At 39.5% G+C, this 26765-nt stretch overlaps 1 protein-coding gene and 1 long non-coding RNA gene across 3 annotated transcripts in view; both read left to right on the forward strand.

Annotated features, from left to right (window-relative positions):
- The window catches only part of atrnl1b (attractin-like 1b), a 110600-nt gene that overhangs the window by 65887 nt on the left and 17948 nt on the right, over positions 1–26765 (forward strand). For both annotated transcript variants that reach the window (XM_083557282.1, XM_083557283.1), the window contains 2 exons: positions 7932–8010; positions 24010–24117. In XM_083557282.1, the coding sequence (XP_083413408.1) occupies positions 7932–8010; positions 24010–24117 (187 nt within the window). The remainder of the gene's footprint in view (positions 1–7931; positions 8011–24009; positions 24118–26765) is intronic.
- Positions 11737–17652, forward strand: LOC310735150. The gene is made up of 2 exons (XR_014536231.1): positions 11737–13820; positions 14247–17652. It is a non-coding gene; the product is annotated as an uncharacterized lncRNA (long non-coding RNA).

Genomic DNA, 26765 nt, shown 5'->3' on the forward strand with positions numbered 1-26765 from the left:
AGTGATGTTTTATTCCTCTTACCCTATGTTCAGAATAGCAAGAGGCTAGTCACGGGTGTTGCTTGTGTTTTGCCTTGTGAGTGTGTGGCATCCTGTTACTGCAGGTGTACTGTTCAGCATTTATTTCCAGCTGTGTCGTGAAAACAGTTGTACACGCAATTCACTACAGGGTTCCTACGCGTTTTGGAAAAGTATGAAGAAGTATGGAATTCAATTTGAGTGATTTCCAGGTCTGGATTAGTATAAAAAAAAGATCACGGAGTATTAAAAAATATTTCAGTTTCTAGTCTATTGCCCTTTTCATTTTTTCTAAAATATAAAATGAACAATTTGTCAACATCTCTTTTCTAAAACAAAGGCTACTTTCATTCGTTTCCCAAAAGTTGCTCTTCCACATTATAACGCATGAAAACACTTAAGTCCCTGTACCGTGCATGAGCAAAATGTAAGACGCTTCGACCTGCGTCATTGCCCTCTGCCGTTTATATACTTTCTGGCTCTTTGAAACTTCATGGTGACACAGTGACTGAAAATGCGTCATCGTTTTCGAAAGTCGACATGAAAATGGCATGTTCAAATGTGTTTTCATTAACTGAAAACCCCGTCTCTGTGGGGACAAAAGGCCAAAACAGAGAGAAAAATATGCATTGTCAAACGAAGCGCATTAGTGTGAACATGACCAAAAGGTTTTTTTCATGGAGGTAGGAGCAGACTCTCAGCGCTGCCAAAAGACTGGCGCTAGACTGGATCTGCACTGCTGTGGTTGGTTGTTACATTGTGAGGCAGCAGTTGCCATGACAGTACAGCACCCCACGTGCTGTATTTGGAATACAGTGCTACAGTGCTAAAGTTGGAATTTACATTTATTTTTTCAGATGTTAAATATGGTCTTAAAATCTGATATTGAATTTTGAAATAAAAAATGTGTAGGAAAGTATAAATTCAATAACAGTGTGAAAAGTGTGTACACATTTGCATGTTCTTTGGGCATTTTTACAGCCCAAAGACCTTTTTATTTTCACTCTACACCTTTTACACAAATATCTTTACGTTCTGCTTCTTACATTTTTTAAACGAGGGCTCAAATGTGGCAGCTTTGGTGGCATGCTTAAGGGCCCAAGAGTGGCAGCTTTGGTGATACTGGGCTCGAACCCCTGACCTTCTGATCAGTAACCCAGAGCGTTAACCACTGAGCTACCACTTCCAATTAGGATGAGGTCAGAGGGAGTCAGCGATGTAAACATGACTGAGAACAGAGACACTACCAATCATCTGATCATCATCATTATATTTTCTCTGCTTGTGTTCTATATAGTGGATGTTCAGCCTGTATACATTCATTAGTTGATCAAATGTATAATACTTTATATCAAAATATTCATATGATGTGAAGTTCAGTTACCAGCGTGACACTAAAACAGGTAGTAGTAATGGCTACTTTTTACTTAAGTACATGCCTGAGCCCAAACTACTTTACTTTAAACTTAAGTAGGAAAGTATAGTCAGTACTTTAACATGAGTATCTGTACTTCTACTTAAGTGAAGGATGTGTGTACTTTTGCCATCTCTGTGCCAGTGTGTGTAAAGTGCTCCGGAATGGTTGGGCTTCCCAACGAGGAAGTTCCTCAGTATAGGCTCCAGGTTCCTCCACAAACCTGTGTAGGTTACGCCATATAGAAATTTAATGGATGGATGCACAGGCTTTGTTAACATTTTATATATATATATACACACACACACACACACACACACACAGTGGTGTAAAAGTGTTTGCCCCCCTAATTCTTCATTAAAAAAAGTGCATGTTGTGTGTTATCTCTTGCTAATATTGAAATTAGTTTGATGATCTGAAACATTAAAGTGTGACAAGCATGCACAAAAAAAGAAATCAGGACTGTATATGTGGAAGTTTTTTTCCAGGTTTTTTCAGGATGAGATACAACCACAACTATACGGTTTTCTTCTGTTTATGTCTCGTATCAATACAGGAAATGACAAATTGCATGTAGAAACTGTTGGAGGCAAGTGGTGAGGAATTTGTGATTGGGAATAAAGGGATTTAAGCTGGAAAACACGTTACTGTCAAATTAAGAATTACTTAAATTCTGTTCGTCCCTGTGACCGAGCTGTTACTATAGAAATGATAACAGGAGAGTAAGTGCATTAATATAAACCTGTGATTTCCTTTGCAGCTGACACTGTTATATCTGTGCAGTTATAGAGAATACACACACACAGGGTTATTATTTACCTCCCACTGCCAATGCAGTCTCTCTGTTTAATTTTTCAGATATCTTTTATCTTGTTTTACACAAACAGTGTTTGAAAGTAATCTTGCTTTCATCCAGCTGTCACGAGTTACACACCGAAAATGACGTGATTTTACTCTGCATACAGGACACGTCTGATTACGTTTTCTGTTTCTGTCTCCATCTGCTCTATTTCACATGGTTGTGTGTCATAACTTGTCACATAACAAGCTTTCATCTGAACGAGCCTGAATCCATTGGTGGTGCGTGTGTGAGTGATACCGTATCCTGGAAGTAGGTGGTGCGGTGATACAGTGGGTAGATTCTTTTTGGCTAACAGCTCCAGGGTTTTTGGGTCAGTCTTGAGCTTGAGTTACTGCCTGTGCATATGTTTTCCCTATGTGGGGGTTTCTAAAGGGGTCTTTGGTGTCCTTCAGCATCAGGATTAGATACAGTAAGTTGAGTTGTGTGTGCATGCTTGTGTGGGGAACCCTGACATGACTTGACCTTCAATCCAGAATGTATTCTACACCACAGTTCTGAGCAGGATAAAGCAGTTAATAAAAAAGTGAATGCTGGACGGCGAGACCACGTCAACTAAACATCTTTCCAGTGCTGACGACAATAAGCAAGTGTTTGTGTCATCAATCCCTTTTTTTTTTTTGCTCGCTATACACAGACCTACTGTCCCCCCCCCCCCTTTTTTTTTTTTTTTGTGTCTTGTTTTCTTCCAGCCTCTGCAGCTACAATCCAAAAACAATAGCTGAGTATTACTTTATACGATGCCTTTTACCGTCTGTCAGATGACCACTTACACTGATTCGCAAGTACCTATTAAATGTATAAAATGTAATTATTTATTTTTAGTGATTATAATTTTACCGCTTACCCAAAGACAGCACTCGAGCATTAAGAGAGCGCCTCTAATGAAAATGTGCTGTTTTAATTACGACTCAGACATTTTATAACCTGAAATTAGCCAGTGTTTAACAGGGTGAGCTCCATTTTCCTGTCGGGATGGCTTTTTAACAGTCACTTAGTCATTTCTGTTAGTTAATGCATTAGTTCAGTTTCTAGAACCATTTGTCTGTGTTTGTCGCTCAGCTCGTGTTGTCGAGGCTTCTGAGTTCAAGAGCACTTTCCTATCAGGGTATGATGCTGCAGACTTGTTCTTTTCCTGGTTTCTCTTTTCTTGCATAGAAACCTGCTCTTACTTAGCGTTGCGTTGCTTTGCTTTGTACCACTGCCTCTGGCATTTCTAGTATTGAATCTTTTTCTTTCTTTTTTTTTTTTTTTTTTAACACATACTCGAATGGAGTCTGAGGTTATGGCTTAGCACTCAACCGCCTCAGTAACTGATGTTCTCTGTTCAGTGCTACTCCCGTGACACAAAAGCTGAGGGCGATAAAGGTTTCGGGTTTTTATTTCTTTCAAACTTATTCTGGCTCTGAGACTAGAACCATGAAACTATCTTTTCTATTAATTTATCTCTGAGCTGTGCAGCAAAACGTCCACGTTTTTAGTTATATATTATAATTCATTAAACTATTTATTACTTGTTCCCATAAAGCATTCTAATTTCATCCCTACAACATGAATATAATGAGCCTTTATTACTAAAAGTTTATGACTGTGCAGGGATTTCAGATTGTTGTGCATGAGAGCAGAAAAAGCCGCATCGATATTTCTTTGAAGATGCATATTTGCGATGAAGAGATGGGGGTTTATGGGTAAAATGATGCTACAGAAGTAAAAATGGAGGTCACTGCAAGATGAATTTCACCAATGATCCAGTGATCCAGACTCTCTAACTTTTTTTTTTTTTTTTTTTTTTTTTGCACGACCAGGAATTTATTTATTTATTTTTTCTGTGTTCAGTAAACTCCATTGAGCCCCTCATTTTCTGATCATAGTCCAACTATTTAAATATGGGGCTCATTATTAACATTTGTACAATAATATTCAGGATATTCGTATATGCGCTTTATTTCTGGATTTCCACATTGAGTTCAGTTTCTTTTTTATTTAGAAGTTAGGTCCGGCTTTAACAGGCCTCACCCCTGGCCTTCCAAATGCGTTTTCAGTGACCTCTTGGTTTCTGCTGGAGGAGGAATGTCACACATTTCTTACATCAGTCTTTTGCCTTCTGCTCCATTTATTTTTAGGCAGAAATCTTCTGTGGATCATATCTTGTGTACTTTTACGAGTTGTTATAAAAATAATAATAATAGGTTTTGATTGTGTAGTCTGTTGATGAGAGAGAGAATAAAAAAGAGGTATAAAAAGCATCTGCTTTCATCTCTGTGGTTATAATAGCATCATTATGACTGTTATTGCACACGTGTTGTTTTATTACAATACCAAAGTATTTTAAACAACACACGTGCAATAACAGTTATTCAAAAACTGTGCAATATTACCTGTGTGCAATATGTCTGATAGCGTAACTACTTACTCGTGGTCTCTTTTTTTTTTCTTCTTCTTTTTGTATTTATACTTTGTGTTGTGTATATACTGTATACTATATTATGTCTCTATTCTTTTATATATATATATATATATATATATATATATATATACACATTTTCTTTGCTGCTGAACCAGAGACATTTCCCCACTGTGGGACGAATGAAGGTTTATCTTATCTTATATTATTACATTAGTGCAACAGATCTCTATCTGCACAACATTCTGTGCCTCTGACTTTATGGTAACAGTGGAGGAGTCTGGTGTTCCTGTACTTGTATTAGTATAGTGTACTAGTTGGGGTGCATTTGTGTTCACACTGCGAAGATGATGTAGTATTTGATAGTAAGGATTAAACTCTTCTTGTTTCCTTAAAGTGACCAGTAAATAACTATAAGAAGTCAATTATAAATGTAATGACTTTGATAAAAAGGACATTGTAATTTCTACCAGTGTAACAAATATTAAAAAAAGATGACAGACCCCATGGCTATACACAACAATTTGTCACCTGCTGCTGCTTTTCTGTTGCTCGTGTTTGTTGTGATCTGGTGATTCTGGCACATTACTGGCTAAAGCATGATCCTGAACTCTTTCCTCAGAGGTGGTCAGGTTTCTCTTTCTGCTCTCCATCCTCCCTGGTTTCTACTCTCCCCAGCCCTCGTGCGCTGAAGTTTCCCAGATTCTCCCACATCCGCAGCAGTTAGAAGAGAGAGAACTTTTTAATTGTGGTATTTCTTTGATTAATTCTGATTCCAGGTGCAACTGTAAAGGGGATTAAATCCTGTTTAAAAAGCAGAGGATGAAAAGGGACAGATATAAAGAGGGATTTCTCTCGTGCCGTTACTTAATTGAGCCATTCAAGTTTTCTTTCTTTTCCTTCGTCTCCAGTTTAGCATTATCTTCAAACAAGCCTGAGATGCCGTGCGTTTGAATGCATTAAAGGGATTTCATCATTCGAGCTCCTCCTTTTCCCTTTTCCTATACGGACCATGAATTAATTTTTACTCAGAGATGTTTACGAATGCTCGCATATCTCCATAAATACAGAGGCCAAAAACCAATTTGTCTGCGTTTCTCAGCTCCTTTACTGTTGCTCGCTTTTGAGGAGTTGCTTTTTGAAGCGCATCACTTGGTTTAACTGTTGACTGGGACCTCAGGATGCGTCGCTTGATCTCAGGCACCTACAGATCCGTGGGGGTTTAGGAGTCTTTGTGGTACAAATGTATAGCTGGGACACTTTATATTCTGATAATTGATGATCAACTATTCTCTGCATGGTTCATGTTCATTTGTGAAAATGGGTTTTTCCACATCTTAAAAAGCCCTGTAGATCCTGTAGTGCACTAGCAACAGTTTCCTTTCATTCATTTGTTCCCTTGTTTGCATTGTGTAATGACCAGAATAGTGATCATCACTTAAGCAGCTTTGGTTGTGATAGAAACACGCATTTAACTGTACTGAATGTCTCCGCATGCTGTAGGGTTATAATTTCACTTCGTGGGAGCTTAGAGGCACACACATGTTCGAGCATCGCAATGATCCTGTGCACAAAGCGAGCTCCATAAAGGGGGCATAGTTTGCGAAAGTAGGAGTGAAAGCCCTGACCTCAGCCCACATTAAACATCTTTGGGATGAACAGGAACACCGATTGCACCCCAGACCTACTCACCTGACGTCAGTGCCTGAGCCCCCTAATGAACTGAATGAGCATAAATCCACAGAGCTGCACTCCAAAATCTGATGGAAAAGCCTTCCTAGAAGTGTGAACATTATAATAAAAAAGCATGAGGGACGAAATCTGGAAATGTACATCCAGAAAGAAAATCTGTTGGTGTGATAGTATGTGATTGTAAGGTGTCTATAAACCTTTGGCCATATTGTGTATTTCTGCTATGCACACAACACTCTCTGTGCTAGTGGTATTTTCATCAATAAATTAAAGGCCTTACCCTCCTAGCACTTCTCACCCCACACTGCACCATTCTCCCACTGTTTCTCAACCACTGCTTCACCATTTCTCAGGGTACAAGGAACATATGCTTTGAGACCCTTCTCCATTCTGGGACCTTCTCGGCGCAATAAATTTCCACTTGGTGTCCGAACAGCCGAGTGTCCGGCGGTCTTCAAACAGCTCTTTAGGCGATTCTATTTTCTCTTCCCAAAAGTTTTAGGCTGATTGTATTCTTAGTCCGCGTCCTAATGAACCAGCATTACAATGATGGAGACTTCAAAGCACTTCTGTAAGTCGCTCTGGATAAGGGCGTCTGCCGAAAGCCGATAAGTAAATGCATGGGAAATTTGTCTGCCTACAAACTGCTTTCAAGCGAAATTCTTCGCAACTTTTAAAAACTGAATCTTGCAAGCCAGTGAGATTGTAACCCTCGACATGTTTAAGGCTCCAAAAGATATCAACGATTGATAAATACACTACGTAAGTATTGGGACATATGTTTTTTTTCCCAAGCTGCTATTGCAAAACTGAAGGTACGCAGTTGTACAGGATGTTTTTGGATGCAGTACTATGAAATATTCCCTTCACTGCTCCTGTGCACAAATCCAGCTCCATGAAGATATGGGTTGGAGTGGAAGATCTCCTGCTATAGAGCTCTGACCTCAACCCTATTGAGGAAACTTGGGGAATGTGAATTGGCACGCTAACTTCACCCCAGGCCTCCTCAAATCACCTACATAACTACCGGACTTTACTAACACCCTCGTGTCTGAATGAGCACAAATCTCCACAAAATCGAAAATCTAGTTGAACATCATCCCAGAAGAGTGGAGGGAATTATAAGAGGAAATTGGTACTAAATGTGGAATGCGATGCTCAGAAAGCACATGTATGTAGCAATATAGCGTATCGCAGTGTTCAGATGGTCTCAATGTGGGTGGAATATCCGAAGCGGAGAATAACGTGTAGGGAAAATAAATACTTTCATTCATTCAACTTTCTCTCCATGACCTATGGAATGTGTCTTGTGACTCTATCGTAGTTAATTAATTACATGTTTATTAAATCTTTGTTTGTTTCTGATAAATATTGTTGTTTACTTGTAGCATTTATAAATAGGACACATGAATGAGCGAAAACAGAAAGACGTGGCAGAAGTTGTTCGAATGCAGCTTACCTGGATGTTGTTTTTTATTATGTGCATGGTGTGTGTGAGAAATATCCCCTACATTTATCTAATATTGAGTATTTTTGTCCTGTAGCTGTTTTCTCTCGTTGCTGCTGGTGGCTGCAGTGGTGTGGAAGATCAAGCAGACGTGCTGGGCCTCGAGACGGAGAGAGGTACCTTCTACATAATTTATTTCTCATGTACACTTTTTATACACATCACGTTCAGAGATATAGTCACAAAGTATGGGAGAGGAGAACATCCCATTTCGTCAAATGCGCCCCAACAATGTCATAAAGTCAATAATTGTGGAGCTCGCGTATACAATTAAAACGACGACGTCAGCAATATCATTGCGCCGCTTCGTCCTGAGGTACGCGACGCTCATCATCTTAATTAGAGGTTCTGGGAACCAGTTAGCTGACAGGACACATCTAAAGCAGCGATGACTGGCGAAAGGGAGGACAGCAGACGTCTGCAGCATGCGCTGGCTTTTAAAAACTGGGTGTGTGGTGCTGTAACGTGCAATAAACATTCCTTTCTTCAAGACGTGTTCAAACACAAACCATCGCATTAAGGTTGCAAGGTAGCGCACGGCACCTTCACAGTGGTCAGTGTCCTGCTCTCTGATTCAGTAGTTAGCCCATGGAGCTGTGTTTGTGCGTTCGGTGGGCTGGAGCTGGCATTGGTAATCATCAGTTGATCTGTTGTGCTCTTTTGCTAATTGACATGTGAAGATAAACATGACTGATGACTGCAGTGATCCAGAACCATATTCATCTAAAGAATTAAAACCAATAAGGCCTAATGTGGGCAGATGGGCTTCAGCCATTAGCATTCCACTCGCTTTAACACTCCACTTCCCCTGTTCAGATCATCTGTTTGTTTCTGCCCTCCAGCATCCTCAAAAAAAAAAGATAGAAAAAAAATTTATCTTTTAATTTGAAATGATTGAAAAGCTTAAGCAGAGACACTCAGGGGGGAAAATGCCTGCTTCCAAAGATTTATTTGCTTGCTCTCTGTTTGTCTAAGTTTTGATCAAGAAAGAGTCAAGATGAAGTGCCCATCATTTTTTCATTTTCCCATGAATCACTCGTCAAGGTCGTGAAAGTCATTTGGCCTTTGCAAATTGCAGTAGTGTTTTAGTGCAGATCCATTATCGCATGTGTTTATGCTTCTCTCTGCTTCTAACCAGCGGTTATTTATGGGCCTCGTTCTTTAGCGCGTGGTTAATACTTGGACTTTCTGCCGTCTCCTCTTGGCCCTCTGTTGTGCCTCGTTTGTCTCGGCTACTGTCTGACCATAAAAAACGATGCGTGATGCAAGAGCAGGATGTGTTTCGAAATTTTCCTTCATGCAAAGGTTCTCCTGATAACGCTTCAGTCTGCGAGTTCAAACAGGCGAAACAACGAAGAGACCCTCAGCTTGGAGTTCATTCAGAGGACATCTTACCTATAAACCCAGGAAGTGACTTATTATTGTCAATCCGTTGCGGTGAGCAGTTACATTACTGCGAAATCCAGCCACTGCCTCATTTCAAGGTGGCTTTAATTAATCGCTTACCTTTTTTTTTCGCTCAGCGTATTATATGAACTGACATTTGTGAGTAAAGCAAAAATAAATATTTCCTCTCCAGAAACAAAATGAAAGATAGTAGATTTCAGAAAACGAATGGATATCTTTAGATTGGCACAAATATACGCTAAAGGTTTGCAGACACCCGATTTTGCTTATTTAAACATCTCAAGGGTGTTCAAGGTCATAGCTCTGTAGCACTTATTTGTGGTTTCACCCCAAAACAACATACACAATAGTGTGCCTTCAAACGTGTGCCATTGTTTACACTGTACGCTGCTAGTATGTTTGCACCTTTCCAATAAGATCATTTTAATTGCATTATGTAAGATCTTAAGGAAGTCTAGTGGAACCTCTCCCGAGAAGAGTAGAGGTTTTTATTATAGCAACAAACAGGGACTAAATGTGGAATGGGATGTAAATGCAAATCTTATAGTCAGGTTTCCACAAACTCTTTGTCTTGTCTAGTGTATAAAGGAGATGGTACTGCTACTCCTTCTCAACAGAGTAAATGGCCACAATGCCTCATGCGCTATGAAATGCCATTGTATCTATAATGTCTTTCCCCCGGGGCACGTTTTTGTCATATGGTGCAGCGCTAGAAAATGTTTCAGATAAACAGTGACACCGAATCAACTTTAAAACCCCTTCTCGTCAATCTGGCATAGTTCTTTTCATTTCCGAGTTTTTGTTTTGTGTCTGTGAAGTGACATTAAATCAACATGGTATTTGTGTTTAATCGGTGGACCTGCAGAATCATGTGCTCGCTGTAGTCAGACGTCTCACGCAGCTTACTTGCATACTTACACACTGCACATATAATCGTTTATAACGAATGTATAAAACACAACACAGCAGAGGGCAGGACAAAAGCAGCACTATTAATGCGTGCAAAAACATGTTTGAATTAATGTAATCAGATAAATAAGCTCGTTGTTCTCTGTGTACCTGCAAAATAGAGCAGAAGGAAGGATGGATGGAAAACGTCAAACATGCTCAGAGTAAAAATGAGACCAAAAAAGACGGATCCAGAGGTAACACATGTATATTGATTAAAAAACAAAACAAAAAACAAAAAAAAAGGACTACTATATACACCTGCACCTTCCACTGGTAAAATAAAAAAAAATTTTTTATAGCATTATACAAAAGTATTGGGACACCTGACTATTCCACTCGTCTTCCTCACATTTGGAGGCACACAGTTATATAGTCTCTGGATGCGGAAGAATACAATTTTCCCTTCACTTGTATTCGGAGACTCAAACTTGTTCCAGCGCCCCTGTGTACAAAGCCAGATCCATGAAGATCTCATTTTCATGGCCTGGAGTGAAAGATTTTGAGTGGCCTGCTGTAGAGCTCTGACACCAACTCTGTTGAACACCTACAGGTTGAATTTGAACGCTGACTGCACACCAGGCCTCCTTACCCTACATCAGTACCTGCCTTAACTAACACCCTTGTTGCTGAATGAGAACAAATCTTCACAAATTCCCTCCAAATCCCAGTTCAACATATTAAAAGTGCAAATAGGGACTTAATGTGGAACGGAAAAAAGGAACTGGTGATCGTGAATCGTTTAGGAATTAATAAACAAATATAAACTCTATTGGGTTCATTGTATTGCATTTTGTATAGTCATGTAGTTCTAATTCGGAGTAGTTTGGAATTGCATGACTGTCGGTTTATAGCTCTGTGGGTTTTAGGAGACTCACTGCAGCCTCTGTTGTTCTGCAGCTGTAGTTTTTGGCTTTAGGCTTATCGCTGAGAATAGGATTTACCTCCGGTTTTCTAGCGGGGTAGCCCCTGTGGAAGTTTGATGTCCTTGCCTGACACTGAGCTGACACTCCAGCAGGTGATGAGTTGGTTTCTTTTTTATAGTCTATAGCTCTAGAGCTCAGTCAAAATGAATCCTGCAGTGTCTACAGCTTCACAGTCTGTCTGTCTAAATGAAAACGCAGATTATCCGAACAGTATTTGTTTTGTCATTGCTGTGTCCTGCTGTCACATTCCGAGTTGTCACGGAGGGGGCAGTGGGGGGCGTTGGGGCGGAGAGAATCAACGTATTTTTCATTATGCTAATAACACAACCTTTTTTCAACAGACTTGCGTTCTTATCTGTCTGTGAAATATAATTATTTTGCTGCTCTAAATCATCGATCGTCTGTAAACGAGGCAACTGTTGTCTTTGTTGTCCAAATTTTCATTTTACCTTCTTAGAAAGTGACATCTTAATAGCATGGTATGTTACAGCAACATTTCAGGGAAGACAGGCACAATTATGTGCCATTAAAAGCCTTTATCTTGCTTATCAAGAGCAGACCTTTTTCTTTATTATTATTATTATTTTTTTTTAATACTTGTATTTGTAGATTTTTATTTCACCTTGAAATGACCATCAGTCATAAAATATAAATATTCAATAAGAAAACCAATTGTATATTTTGAACAATATGCTATTGTAGAATAAATGTAGCAAATAAATATGAATACTAGCACATCCAAGCTATTTATCATATTCAGGTTCTTTTAGAATACATCTAGACCCGGGACTGTGTGTGAAAAAAGACTGGCTCAAGGGTCACAAGAACAGAAAAATACCACTGAGGATCAGCGAGACATTCAGCTTTCTGTAGCCTTTTCCATTTCCTTTATTGCCACAGGGAAAGATCCTGTCCTATCGTGATGCATGTCTCATTGAAGAAGCTCTGAACTATTGTGTTTTGAGCAAACAGCAGTGGTAACATAATCTGACACTGGTCTTTGGTCAGTGTAAGCTGAATGAAAAAATGAATATATAAAAAAGCTGTATAAGTTTCTATCTCACTGAGTGTCGTATTTAAACTGCTTACACCTCAGGTCTAATGCTGAATGAGAAGAGTTACATTTTCTGCATCTTACAGGACCAGTGTGAATATATCTGCTTTTTCAGAGATCCTGCCACAGCTGTTTTGACGCTGTATGTAGGTGTCAGGTGAGGAGGCTGTTTGTGACAGGAGGCTCTATTGAAATGTTTTGTTGCTCAGCCTCATAGTGCAACACATCAAACTAGAGCTGTGGAGTGAAATGTTCAGCAGATGTAGATCGCTCAGCTGCCAAATCAAGTGTCCTTTTTAAATTAATATCAGTGTGTGTCCTGCAAGATTTATTTGCAAATGTTATCTCTGGTTTTAGGGCAGCTGGAGCCATGGGTATAAATGAGGGGTCTGTGAAACAGATCTACAATTAATCTACAATACAATTTCAGCAATAACATTTTATTATTTTTTTTTAAAGGAAACAAATTTCTTTTTTATTGTAAGAGACTCGTCTTATTTTCTTTTGTATATTTGCTATTTGCGCTTTAATAAAGAAAAGGGACTGGGCAATGGTCTCACCCTTGCCTCTAGTAAAAGTGCTCCCTTTAAACTTTCACTTGAGTAAAAGTACAAAAGTATTTGCCTTCAAATGTACTTAAGTGTCCAATGTACTACAAACCAAAATCCAGAAATGTTGGAACTTTTTTTTTTTTTTTTTTTTTTTTTTTTTTTAATAAAATCAAAACAAAAAAAATGTCATCACATGAGCCAAAATTGTATTCACAATAGAACATAGAGAACATACATTTTTAAACTGAGAAATTTTACACTTTGATGCACAAAATTAGCTCATTTATAATTTGATGTCTGATTCAGGTTTTAAAAAAGTTGGCACGGGGGCAATAAAGAGCAGGAAAAGCCAGAGATTTTTTTAATATTCATCTGGAAGAACATCTAGCAACTAATCAAGTTAATTAACATCAGGTCTGTAACATGATCAGCTATAAAAGGGTTTTCTTAAAGAGGCAGAGTCTTTCAGAAGTAAAGATGGGCAGAGACGTTCCAATCTGTGAACGAGTGCGTAAAAAGATTATGGAATACTTTAAAAACAACGACAAATTGCAACGGCTTTGCAAATCTCATCCCCTACCGTACATAAAATTATCGAAAGATTCAGAGAGACTGGAGAAATCTCGGTGCGTAAGGGACGAGGCCAAAGACCTTTGTTGGATGCCCGTGGTCTTCGGGCCCTCAGACGACACTGCATCACTCATCGGCATCATTGTGTCATTGACTTTACTAAATGGGAACAGGAGAACTTCCAGACACTGCTGTCGGTAAAAACAATCCGCCGTGCCATCTGCAGATGCCAACTAAAGCTCTATAATGCAAAAAGGAAGCCATATGTAAACATAGTCCAGAAGCGCTGTCGTGTCCTGTGGGCGGGGGCTCATTTAAAATAGACTGTTTTGAAGTGGAAAAGTGTTCTTTGGTCAGACGAGTCCAAATTTGACATTCTTGTTGTAAATCCTGGCTGCCGTGTCCTCCGGGCTAAAGAGGAGGGGGATCTTCCAGCGTGGTATTAGCATTCGATTCAAAAGCCGGCATCGGTATATAAAGGTTTTAGAGCAACATGTGCTTCCCTCCAGACGACGTCTATTTCAGGGAAATCCTTGTGTATTTCAGCAGGATGAGCCAAAACCACATACTGCAGCTATTACAGCAGCATGGCTTCGTAGTAGAAGAGTCCGGGTGCTGAATTGGCCTGCATGCAGTCCAGATCTTTCACCTATAGAGAACATTTGGTGCATCATTAAACAAAAAAAACAAAAACAAAAAAAAAGCCAAAGACGACCACGAACTCTTCAGTAGAAGGAAAACTATATCAGGAAAGAATGGGACCAAATTCCAACAGCAAAACTCCATAATCTCATAACCTCCATGCCCAGTTGTGTTCAAACTGTTTAGAAAAGAAGAGGAGACGCTACACCATGGTAAACACGCCCCTGAGCCAACTTTTTTAAGTCCTGTGGCAGAAATCAAATTTAAAATGAGCTCAGTTTTATGCCTAAAAGTGTCAAATTTCTCAGTTTAAACATTTGTAATGTTCTATGTTCTATTGTGAATAAAATAATGGCGCATGTGATCTGAAAGTCTTTTAGTTTAAATTTTATTCAAATAAAAAAACGTCCCCGGAATTCGGGTTGTATGATTTACTAGGGCTATAATGTTCCTATTATTATAAGACTCTTTGCTTTATCAACTCAACAAGTTTATGTGGAAAGACACTGTTACTGTTCGCACACCAGTCTTTTAATAGAACAAAATAAATGAGTGAAACACTGATTGATTTTTGTTAAAATTCTCATGAGCCAAAAACGTTCTTTTCAGCTACATAATCATGCAATTAAGGCCACGGGTGCTGTGGCAAGTTAGATTTAGGAGTTTTATTCAAAATGTTCTGCTTGCTGTTGAACTGACGCTGAACTGACGCTTATGTAAGTAGATACCACCACGCGGCAATCAAAACCAGTTCATTGGTGGTTTGGCTTGTGTTGGACCAGTTAAGATTTTATTCACTCGTTTATTAAAAGGAACGACTGATTTAGCAAAATGTAAAAAGTAAGATATTTGAGTTTAAAATGTAGTGATTTACTTCATTACTGTCCACCTCTGGTCATTTCATAAAATGAATTTGCCATTTACAGAGTGTTTGGACCCTAGTGATCGCTGCACTTATATGTACTAGTTAGATTAATGGATTTGTTGGTTGGGTCGGTTTGCTCAGTTTCTCCAGGTTAAGAGTTTGATTTAATAACCTGGTGAGCGCACAATGTCGTGACAAACAAACTGTCGAAAAGAGAAAAGTTACAAAAATATTGCACAATGTATTTTCTGTAAACTGAAGTCCAAACCTCAACACTGCTAAGACTGAAAGGCTAGTCTTTAAACATGAATTGTTGTAAACATGACCTTCCAGAGGTGAGACTGCAGCTATGGGTGAGTGAGTGACCTGCGTGAGCCGGGTGCTGCCGGTTGTTTGGATGTTGCTGTGAGCACAGATGGTGGCATGGCCCTTTCAAGCTAGTTGAGAGACGTCTGCTCTAAATGTCACCTCGGAACAGGAGGAGCGACTGTTCTGTGCGAGATATATTAATGGCACACACACTTCCTTGTGTTGGATGCTTTAAGCATGTGGATGATTCAATATAGGCTCATTTACATCATCAAATAAATGCATTAATTACCGTACATGCTGTATTCGGGCATGATGATGGGAGCACAGCAGGTTAATAGCCCGTTTCCAGCAGATGTCACAGCATGGCTCGGCTTATTCATGGCCCTAATATAAGGGTGGAGCTTCAAATAGTGCAGCGTATTGACTGGCTAAACGCAATCATCACAGAATCCTCCCGATTAATGTTTTTGGCTGGAATTGCATTTCTGCTGAAAAACAGACATTTTGCGTTGTATTCTGTAGTCTTTTCTTTTATGACATTTTTCTGAGGGACTTGGAATTGCACTGTTTGCAATGAAGACAATAAAACTTCCTTTCAATTCAGTTGTACCCAAGCATTTTTCAAAAGCAGAGCCAAACCCGCTCTTCCCCATCACAGTCGAATTCGATTTAAGTTCGTCTTTGTCCCTTGCGATCGCACTTCATTTAAAAAAATCAATTTGTTAACACGGCTAAATCGCATGTTCCATGAAGCCCCTGATCGATTCATTCCCAAACACGGAATCACACCAGGCATTTTATGTGAACACTTTATTTAATTCCATTCTAAAATACCGTTCCATCTGTTTGGCTTCTAAATAAGATTTCAGGTTTGGTGTCTGTAAATTATAAAATAAGGTGTAGTTTTGGTCTGAGGGGGAAAAAGGGTATCGATGCAACCCAAGTGCATTTCATTCAGTTCCATCGCTTTATCTGCATGAAGAATACACTGGTCCTGGATCAATTAAGGAAAAAAACTAAAACACATTGTGCCAGTGAAGTTGGGAGGAAAAGCTGTTAAGGGCATGCATTCATTTTTTTTTTCCCAGGCCATGCTATTCTGAAAAATGAAGCACTTGAATAAAGTTTCTTGGGCAAAAGCCTATCTTTAAGATAGGACTATACATTATTAGAGACTCTCAAGGACATCAGCAAACCTCAGGCCAAGAAAACCACACGTTTTCTCTCTCTCTCTCGCTCTCTCAGTATTAAATATAACTCGCACGTTCTCCTTGCAGTCGGAAATTAGCACGGATGTCTTTGTGCTGATGTGGTGGGTTTGAGAACACTGATATGAAAAAAGACACAAATATGAAAAAGACACAAATCTGCATGCATTCAAAAAGGGTTTTTATTTACCTTCAGTTGTTCAGCATCCAAGATTGAAGCCTTTGTCACATACATGCACAGTAAACAGGCGGTACAATGGAAATCTCTGCGCTCTCTACTATAAAATCAAATACCGTACAGAATGTGTTAGAATTTCCATTTTAGGTTCAACTGTGAGAAGCTGAGAAATGATCTAGTGGAACAAACCAGCGTTACAAGATGCTGTCTCCTAATGTGCAAAACACCACAGTGAAAATGTGCTTTGGGAAAGTGGGACATGCGCAGAAACATTTCACAATGTTTTGAAACCTTCATTATTGACACAAACTTGTAATGTCTACTGGTGACTGTTATTTTGAGACTGCTGATTTGATCTTCAGATAGTCTCTTTTACATTTACGTTAATAGCATCTTATCCAGAGCAACTTACAATCAACTCTGAAATACACCTGAGAATTTGAGGTTTAAGGGGTTTGCTCAACGGCCCAGCAGTGGCAATTTGTTTACAAAATATAGTAGTGTACAGGTAGAGAGCTGGTAGAGAGTCACATCTTCACCAGTCCGATCTGCACTAAGAATCATACACAAAACTGTGTCCAAGTTTTATGATTCACTTCATTAATTCCTTCATCAGGAAACATTTTAAGACAGAGGTTCTTACTGGGTTTTAAAACTTGGCTTCAAGGCTCTTGCACTTGACTTACTCGGTCTCTTAATGCAAAAGGCCACACACACTGAGCCAGGCTCCTGAATGGCAGTGGGTGGTCAGGGTGCAGTGTAACAAATCAATGCAGAGCGTACACACTGATGTGGTAACACTACCGGATCAATATCAAATACAATTCTGCACCAATGAGATTGACCTGTCCTCTCTGACAGTCAGCATTTTTTATTTATTTTTTTTAAATAACTGACTGAGCCCATTTTATAATCAATCTGCCAGATTCTTTGCGAGAAAGCTAATTAGAACTTTGGCATTTGATGTTCCTTCAGAAAAATTATGATGTCGTGTATTTTTTCAGTTGCACACATCCTTCTAGCGGATTACTTTAGTGAAACTACGTCGTAGGACCTTGTTTTTGATTAAAGAAAACAAAGTAAGAAAAGAAAAAAAACCCTGCATGACTTTCTGCGTGCATCAGTTCTCAGTGGACTGATTCTTGCTTTGGCTGCTGTACTATGTACAGTTTTAAACTTGGTCCCGAGCCCCTCGCGCCACAGTTGGCCCTGCTGTTGGACAAACTTTATAAGGCAAATGTCCAGAATTCGTTTTAAATCCCTGAAGCATTGTAATTTTGCCTTTGCAGGATTTCTTCTCCTTCTAAATCACGCTTAAGCCGGCACCCAGAGATTTCATATTAACAATATTTATTATGCTGATGGTGGTATGTGTTGCGGTTTCACACTTAATTCTGAGCTTGAGATGCTGTGTGTAGGTTTCTTTGCATTTTTTTCGGTCTCTACCGGTTGTATTAGTTTTACTTACTTGGCCCAAGGTGTGAATGTGTGTATGAGTTATTTGGGAACTCCCAGAAGGAGATCGGAGTACACCTTGGTCTATTGCAGAACACCAATGTCCAGAATGACAGTAACCTGAATGGATGGATGGATGGATGGATGGATGGATGGATGGATGGATGGATGGCTCAGGAGGGAGGGATGGATGGATGGATGGATGGATGGATGGATGGATGGATGGATGGATGAATAACTCATGTATTCTAGGGTTGAAGCCATGTTGCATTTGAATGGTATTTTTAGTGCTAATAAAAGAAACCATATTTGCATGAGCTGCAGTCATATTTCAGCCAGAGATCATTATCTCACTGCTTTGAACCGACATTCGATAGTTTGTAAATTCGGCAGCCAGTTTTTTCCCCCCCACCCCTCCTTCCTTCTTCGGACACATCAACAAACAGTCAGATTTTTTTTTAATTATATATCTAGTATCATTCCAAATTTTTGCTATATATATTTTTTATTCTTGTTTTGATTGCTAATAATGTATCTTGACAGCATATTATTTGGTTCTATAGCTTTCTACTTTGGCTGAAACATGAGGATTAATTCAATCTTACGCAGTTCATTGAGGATGAAAATGTAATGTGCTTTTTTCCTCAGCTTTTTTTTCTTTTTCATTGCGGTTTGTATTTTCGTGGGCCTGTTGAAAAGCCTTGCTGCTAGTCTCTTTTAGAAAGGTCTCGGTATAAAATTTTCTATCTGTCACCATGCAGTCTCCTGGATTTAAAGTTCTTGTCAAATCTCTGACATCAAACTTCTAATTCCATAGACCTGTTTGTTTTGTGGGCTTACCATGAAGTCCACAGAACAATCGATGCACGATCAATCTCAATTCCACATCAGTGAGGTCTTCGCACTGTTCCCCCTCGAGGAAGGTTTTAAATGTGATTCAGCAAATGAAAAACTCGGAATTGCCCTGACCTCTGCCCTGGCCTGAACCGCACTGCTTTTGTTTACCTTTTGGTGCATGTGACGATGATTGACTTGGCACTGTAACCTTTTCCGAGCGCTGTGAGGAAAAGCGAGGAAGGAAAATTTAACGTAACAGTTGCTTCTGGTGCAGCCGAGTTTTGAGCATATTTTTGGTAACGTGGCTGCATTGTGTGATGTGAGGGTCGTGGAGGGATCAGGCGATTTCTCAGTGACGGCCCAACTTTCTCTGACGGATATTTATCGAGAGTTAAAATGCTAAAGGCAATGGGCCTGATGAGTAATAGCAGGTGATGTAGAGAGATGGATAAATTGCAGATGGTGCTTTTTGGCTGTCAACAAAGGCAGGCTGTTGCTGAGAGAGTGTCTATTAGCACAAATGAGTGCATGCCACACTGCTCTCCCAGGGCTCTTCTCTTTTTCTCTCTCTCTTTTTCAGTCTTTTTCTTTATCAGTCTCGCCCATGCTCTGTCTGATTCTCGCTTTTGCTCCCTTTTTTTTATTTGATTAAAAAGCATATTGATAAGTGCAGGAGCTGATCTGATGGTGTGTTATTGATCTCTCACACCAGGGAGGAAGTTTGTGCCCTCATCAGACACTAGGTTTGATCAAATATCACAAGTGTTTGAGTATTGAACAGCAGCAGCTGTATTAATGCTTTCCAGGCAAACCCCTCTCTATTTTTCTGGATTTGTTTCATTTCCCCCCCTCCTCCCCTCTCTGTCTGGATCACCACGGGCGAAACAGGCAAACTATCCATTCCAGTGGCTTGATCATAGCTCACCCTGTGTTTTTGGTCAATTATGGCCAACTCTGTGATTGATAAACCCTTCTGAGGGCTTCTGGTTTTCTACTCGTTCACACATTTTAGAGACAGAGGTATCTTTCAATGTGCACTGCACTGATCTGAACGTACTGTCAGGAGAAGCTGTGAAGCATGTTGTGTTTGCATGGTTTTAATAATTCCATTATGAACATGTTCTGTCAGTGGGATTGGCCTGAGCTGTGCTTCAGTGGTGTTTAATAGAATACATAATGAACGATTAATTACTGTGGAGCAGTCAGAGCTCATTTAAGTTAAAGATGTTATGTTGAAGACTGCTTTGTGTGAGAGAGAAATGTTTCAGTATTGATTAGTGGCTGTGGTTGAAAACGCTGTGCACGTTCTCACACATTCATCAGAGTACGAGCAAAATTAGATTCGGAATCCTGACCATCACATCAATATATGATTGTTCTCTAAACTATAGCCAAACTGTTGGACATACACAATTGTATTGAATGTCTTTACATGCTGTAGCTTTAAGATTTTCCTTCATTAAAGCAAAGAGGTCCAAACTGTTCCAGCATGAATGTGTTTCTGCCCACAATTCAAGCTTCTTGAAGACATGATTTAGCCAAGTTAATAGAGTAACAGAACTCGAATGTCCTGCACAGGGACATGACCTAAACCCCACTGAGCACCTTTGGGATTAACTGGAACATCAGACCTTCTGACCTCACGTCACTTTCCAACCTCACGAATGTTCCTGATGCTGAATGAACTCAAATCCCCACATGGTCCAAAATCTAGTGGAGAGTTTACAGAATGCTGGAGGTTATTAGGGGGAGATGGATCTGGAACAGAATGCACTGTGATGGTCAAATGTCCACAAACCTTTAGCCGTGTCACGTATGTGTAGTTTGTTTGTTTTTTTTTTTGGTCTGGTTTGTGTTCACACTGCATGTTATAAAGCAAACCAGAAATTTTTATATGTTGACTGAGAGGTTTTTATTAGAAATTTGAACTCTTTCATTTATTGCTCAGTGGAATAAAAGAATGGCAAAAAGGGTACTTCACTCATAGGTTCCTGGGCAGGTTCTGTTTTTTTGGTCCTCAAATCAAAGACATGCAGAAATACACTAGATGAGAATAAAACTGATTAAAGATGGTAAAAATCATGCACTTAACCAATCAAATAAATATAATGTTTGCCCATTACAGACTGCAATATCAATTCTTTTATCAATGTTACTTTCTTGACAGAAGCTTCATTTAGCAATTTAATGAGATCCATAGTTTTACCTCCAGAGCAACATCATCAGGTTTCTTCATTTCATCTTCTTTTTTCACATCTTGTTTGAGTGAATATTGTGGGATTAAACTGAAATGTACACGTTTATTAACGACTCAAGAAATGAGTCAAGTATGAGACTATGAATGGATTTGCACATGAATTAAAAAAAAGAATATAAAGATTTAATGATATATATATTAGGAGCAGACATGAACACTTTACCCATGAGTTATAAAGACACTTTCTTTATTTCTTATAGGTTTAAACACAAACGGCAGCCCAGTTCGAGGAATTAGCCGCACAACTTTGTGTTCGTATTGAACGGCTCGGCTTTTTGCTGAAATGCAGCCGCAGGTGTGGTTTTTGCTCGCGCTTTACAGAAGGACTCGTACTGCATGTTAAGTGTAGCAAGTTCTGTAGATTGGCGCGTGATTGCTATCAGCTGAGAATGTGTTTGTATGATTGATACAGCGGAATGCTAATGCCTCAGCTATTGATACTTTGAGGCAGGCCTGATGAATTGCAGTGGCTTTCTGTGAGCAGGTACTGGTTTCTGTCTGCAATGCTCTATACTTCACAGTGAGGACGTGGCCATTTAACATATTAATCTCCAAGCAAATTGTTGTTACAGTCAGCTGCTTTGTGCACACCATTGAGCTGTAATGTATTATTGTACCCTTTCTTTATGGAAATGCTGAAAAAAGCACATTCCCTTCCCTGCTAAATGCTCCCCAACAGCTAGTATTTAATTTCTTATTAAGCAGCCTGTAAAAGCTTTTGTTAGTGACGTCCCTTTTGTCTGCAGAACCCCACGCCGACTGAATGGACATGATTGCTTTTTTGTGCCCAGTGACAAAGCGACCTGTGGGCTTTGGTCCCCCACCCCCTCCTTCTGCCGCCTGTGTGCGTTTGGAAGGTCGGTTGTGTTTGTGTGTTTGAGTTCTGTATGCTTATCTACGTGTGTTTACAGCGTTGAGGGATTGATATGAAAGCAGAGGAGTCACTGCAGCACACATGGCTTTGCACGCTAATCCGCGAACCAATTAGCGCTTTCTGCGGCACACCCCTCTTCACTGCAAATCCAATAGCAATCAGGCTCGTCCTTGGCACCCAAATACGGCCCCGTGTTAAGATATCGATCGGCTGCAAGTAACAACGATGCTGTACTTCGCTGATCTACGCTATCGATTAACCACCGATGATGGAAGCATCACCTGAAAGTCAATCATAAACGAAAGGAGAAAGGAGAAAGGCTCACTGCTTCCAAAAAAATTATATAATTTTATTTTGTTGTCTTAATTGTGAGGTTCTGGTATTTATTATTTTGAGTTTAAGTAATATTCTGATAGGAACTTTTTTTTTTTTTTTTTTTTTGAGAAAGAGAGAGACTTTTAAAAGCATTGTATTTTCAAAAACCTACACTTTCAATTTGCTCTTTGCTCAGATACGTCCTGATTAGTAATGTCTCCTGGGCCGGAAAGAGTTGTAGTACATGTTAAAGGAACACTCTACAGATTTATAAACGAATTCGCAAGTCACCATTTCTGTAGTGTCTGTGCACAGAACAGAGGAGCTGATTACTTGCAACTCGACTAAGGGCGCTTGAACTCTGACACGAAATATTTATGCACAGTTAAAGAAAAATTCAAGGCTGTTAGTTATTCAGACATGATCTAAGAGACAGAAACTGAATATGTACAGAAATATTAAACACCCTACAGTCTTATGTCTTGCATCATGAATTTATGTCTACTGTATTAGTGTGGCTGGGAAAAAAAAAAAAGGATTGAAAAGGATTATAAAAAAACACTGTATAAACAAAGCAATCTCCATTAAGATGTGGTTTGGAGAAGAAGATCTTGAGTAACCTCAACCCTATTAAACACCTTTGGGATGAAGTGGAACATCTTCTGAATTATTATAATAGGAAATGGGAACTAAGTGTTCAAAATGCACATGCGAGTCTTATGGTCAGGTGTCCATAAAGATTTTCCTCATGTGGTGTATATAAATCTAATTATTAATAATAGATATAATAAAAATCAATTATTCCGCCACATACCACAGGCTGGACTAGTTTTGCCTCATTTCTTTCTTTCTTCTGTTTTGCTGCTTCTTCGCTTTTCAATCTCCTCTTTTGACAGCCGTCCAGCTCACTGGGCTGTCTGCTCATTGCCTCTAACCAGGAGGTGCTTTGATGTGTGTGTCTGTGTGGATCTGGGGAAATATTTTGCGTTTGTGAAATTTAAATTTTTCTACTATATAAATCTGAACTGAAGCATGATTTTGTTATGCATGCAGAGATCTGAACTAAAAATGATACAGGCCTTAACATGTAGGTCCGGTTGCATCCGAAAAAGGGAGCCATTTGCATGTAAAGGTTCCACTCTGATTGAGGCGCCGGAACACTGCATATATTTTGACAGCTGTTAACTGATGAGAAATTGAACGAATTGGCTTTGAATCTCCATCTCCACTACGGCACACAACTCTCTAGCAACTTATTCAAAGCTCTGTATTCTCTGTGTGAGGAGATCACACACCACTATCAAAGTTTCGGGTCCTTGTTTGCACTGCTGCACATGTTAAACACACTCCTTTCCCAGCGGGAATCTTTGCAGTAAGTTACAGCAGGATGTAAGAAATTTCAAGTTTCATACGTTTGGTGTTTTTTTTATTTTGTACGCCTGCTCAAGATTCACATTAGAGCAGCATCCCAAGAATGATTGGTCACGGTTGCATGTTTATAGGATTTCAATGGATTTAATACTGTAACCGGCACATGAACCCGAGTAAAACATTCAAACACTGTTAAGGTCACACAAAGGTCAAATGTTTTAGATAATAATACAATACAATAGCTAAAAGCAATTTTAGATATGAGGGTACATAATTAATCAAATTCTCTCTTTTCTTTATCTATCGTTCCATGTCTCTGCTTCACACTGTACCTCACACTTCCAGCAATTGATGAGGGAAAGGCAACAAATGGCAAGCCGTCCCTTTGCTTCCGTTGCCATGGCACTGGAGGCGGAATGCGATCAGGTGGAGCTGCTACAAGGAGGAATAGAGGTAGGGGTGTGTATGTGTGTATGTGTCTGTCTGTGTGTGTGTGTGCGAGTATGTGAATGTGTATTCCCCATGTCTAAACCTTCTGTCGTTCTCAAGTGATGCAATTCAGTCTCCTCATACACACACACATTAGTTTCATACCTACTCGTTTATTGATAAAACTCTCTCGCTCAGTGTTTTGTTTTTCAGGATATAACAGGACTAACACACACACACTCACACACTCATCTGTACAGCACAGATGCTTGATTCACATGTCAAGCAGCCGGAGAAGTGCCACTCCTCGATCCATTAGTACAAAGTGCATTGGTGCTCAGTGTGCATTATGGGCTGGTGAAGGGCATAGCAGGAACAAAATTGGAGTGAACAACATGCTGTTCAGGCCTTCAGCTGAATGCTGTTATGCCCAGGTCTTTTTTTAAACAAACTTAAACTCCGCTTTCATACATCTCTGATTTTTTTTTTCAGGCATCAGGAGCTTCTAACCTGCACAAACAGACACTTAGGGCCTATAAAATTATAACTATTAAATCTCGGAAAATGGCATTTTATATTTTAAACCAGCATTTTAACCTTTAATGGCATTGAAGGGCACTTTGTTTTAGCAGATATTTTATTAAAGCACGCAGGTTGACAGACAGTGGCTTCAGAGATTTTCCCACATTCATGTAAACTGCGAACGTACGCATTTTCCTCTCTAAGGTCGTCATGTACTTTCAACTCAAATATGGAAATCTTTCCAAGGAGAAAATCTCTTTGTGAGATTAGATCCCCACTGTTCTCTCTTCACAATTTCACAGGCTTTATTTTCACCTGCACAAATTGCCCAAACATCTGCTGCCTCAGACGAACCAACTCCGCTCAACTGAGAACAAATACGTTTGAAAATCTGACACTTTCCAAATCCAGAGTGTGAAAGGCTGGAAGACCGGAGCTTTTCATGTGAAGCTTATGCAGAGGAGGATTGAAGCACTCTGAGTTTAAGACTGGCCGAGGGTACATACCTCAAAGTATTAAAAAAAAAAAAGTTTCCATTCATAAAAAAAAAAAAAAGAAAGAAAGAACTAGTGAAAGCACAGACACTAAAGGTAACCAAACTGTAATAACTTTTTAAAAAATGTCCATAAAAAGTCAACAGATGAAAATTATTCTTTACGAATCAGACAATATACTTTGTTTTTATGGGTTTTTTCTTTTCTCAAAAGAATGCTGAATACTCACTGTGTACACTGCATATAACAGTATGCGAGGTGGGAGATAGATGGTGTCTGTGATGACATGTGAAAATGTACCTGTGTTCTTGGCAAAGGGTGTCCAGGTTTGATCCTCTTTTCTAGCCTCACTTACTTTGCTGTATCAGTTGCTGAGTGATTAACATGAACACGTTCCAAAGGCTAAGGAATGCAGTGCTGGATGTAAGCCCTGGTTTTATTAAATCTTAGAGCAAAAGGAGGGAAAGGATTAGGAAATCAGACTAATTCAGCTTGAAGCCTGATGAGACAGCATTCTTTGCTCTTTGGCATTAACCAGCTTATCAGAGCAAGGATACTCCACCGTCCTGTCAGCACACTTAGCTCCCTGAGCTGCCCATTGAGTCACATGGTACAATGACTATAGCAATGCCTGCTTTCACTGATTTGAAATGTTTAGATCATGAGCAGCTGCTTTTAACTGCTGTCATGGATAAGAAGCAGCTCTATTGTTTGGCACACAGTTTTCAGATACACAGCTACAACAGCCAGCTCGGTAGTCACAAGCCAATCTCAAGCCTTTTGCTCATGTACTCAGAGTGAAATCTTTCATCCAACTGAATGGCAGATTTAGTAACCTTATTTATGAGCAAATCACAAGCGAGATAAAGGCGCTGACGATGAGCTCATGTGTAAACCTAAATTCTATTGATTGACTTAATTCTAGATTTCTATCAAATTCTTTCCTGAATTCGAATGCATGCATGCAGGTCAAAGCTGCATTTCCTGAATGATAACCAAAGCAATGGCTGTACATTATAAACGGAATTTCTAACACTCTGAAATCAAACGGCAAGATTTTGATCAGTCAGACAATATCCACCTCTGCAGCAGGTCAGAAAAACTGTGTGTAACTCCTGGTCTTTGGCTGTACAGAAGAAACAGATTTATTTATGTGTGGAGGTCGCCGGATGTGCAGCACTCAGCCAGAAAGAGACAGATGACGCAGATGTTGCTCCATCACCTGGTCGGCATGCACCATATGGAGCCACTAAACAGATGTAGACTGTGATGGATGGAAGCTGTCACCACATCTTTGCAAATTTGCGTGCATATTAACTGCACTAATACACCATTGATGAGACTATTCAGAAAAAAAAAAAGATTGTCGTTAGTGGGTGTGTGTGTGTGAAATAATAATTTCAGCCTTTTGGTTTGGATTAAACAGGATAAAATGTCAGTGATTGGATGGTGATATCTTTATTTTGGGTGCTGATTTTACAGTTAGATAAAGGGTTCAGCAGGTTACACTAGTTAGAGGCTCGCCTATTTAGCAAAGTGTGAGATGGCAAGTATAATGGCACTGACAGCAATATTAGCGTCAGCGTTAGAGCTTTGTATTGTTGGGTGTCCATATCTGTACTGCAAAACTTATATAAAACTGAGGCACATGCTCTC

Source organism: Silurus aristotelis, assembly GCF_946808225.1.
Source record: "Silurus aristotelis genome assembly, chromosome: 12".
In the NCBI taxonomy this organism is placed as follows: domain Eukaryota; kingdom Metazoa; phylum Chordata; class Actinopteri; order Siluriformes; family Siluridae; genus Silurus; species Silurus aristotelis.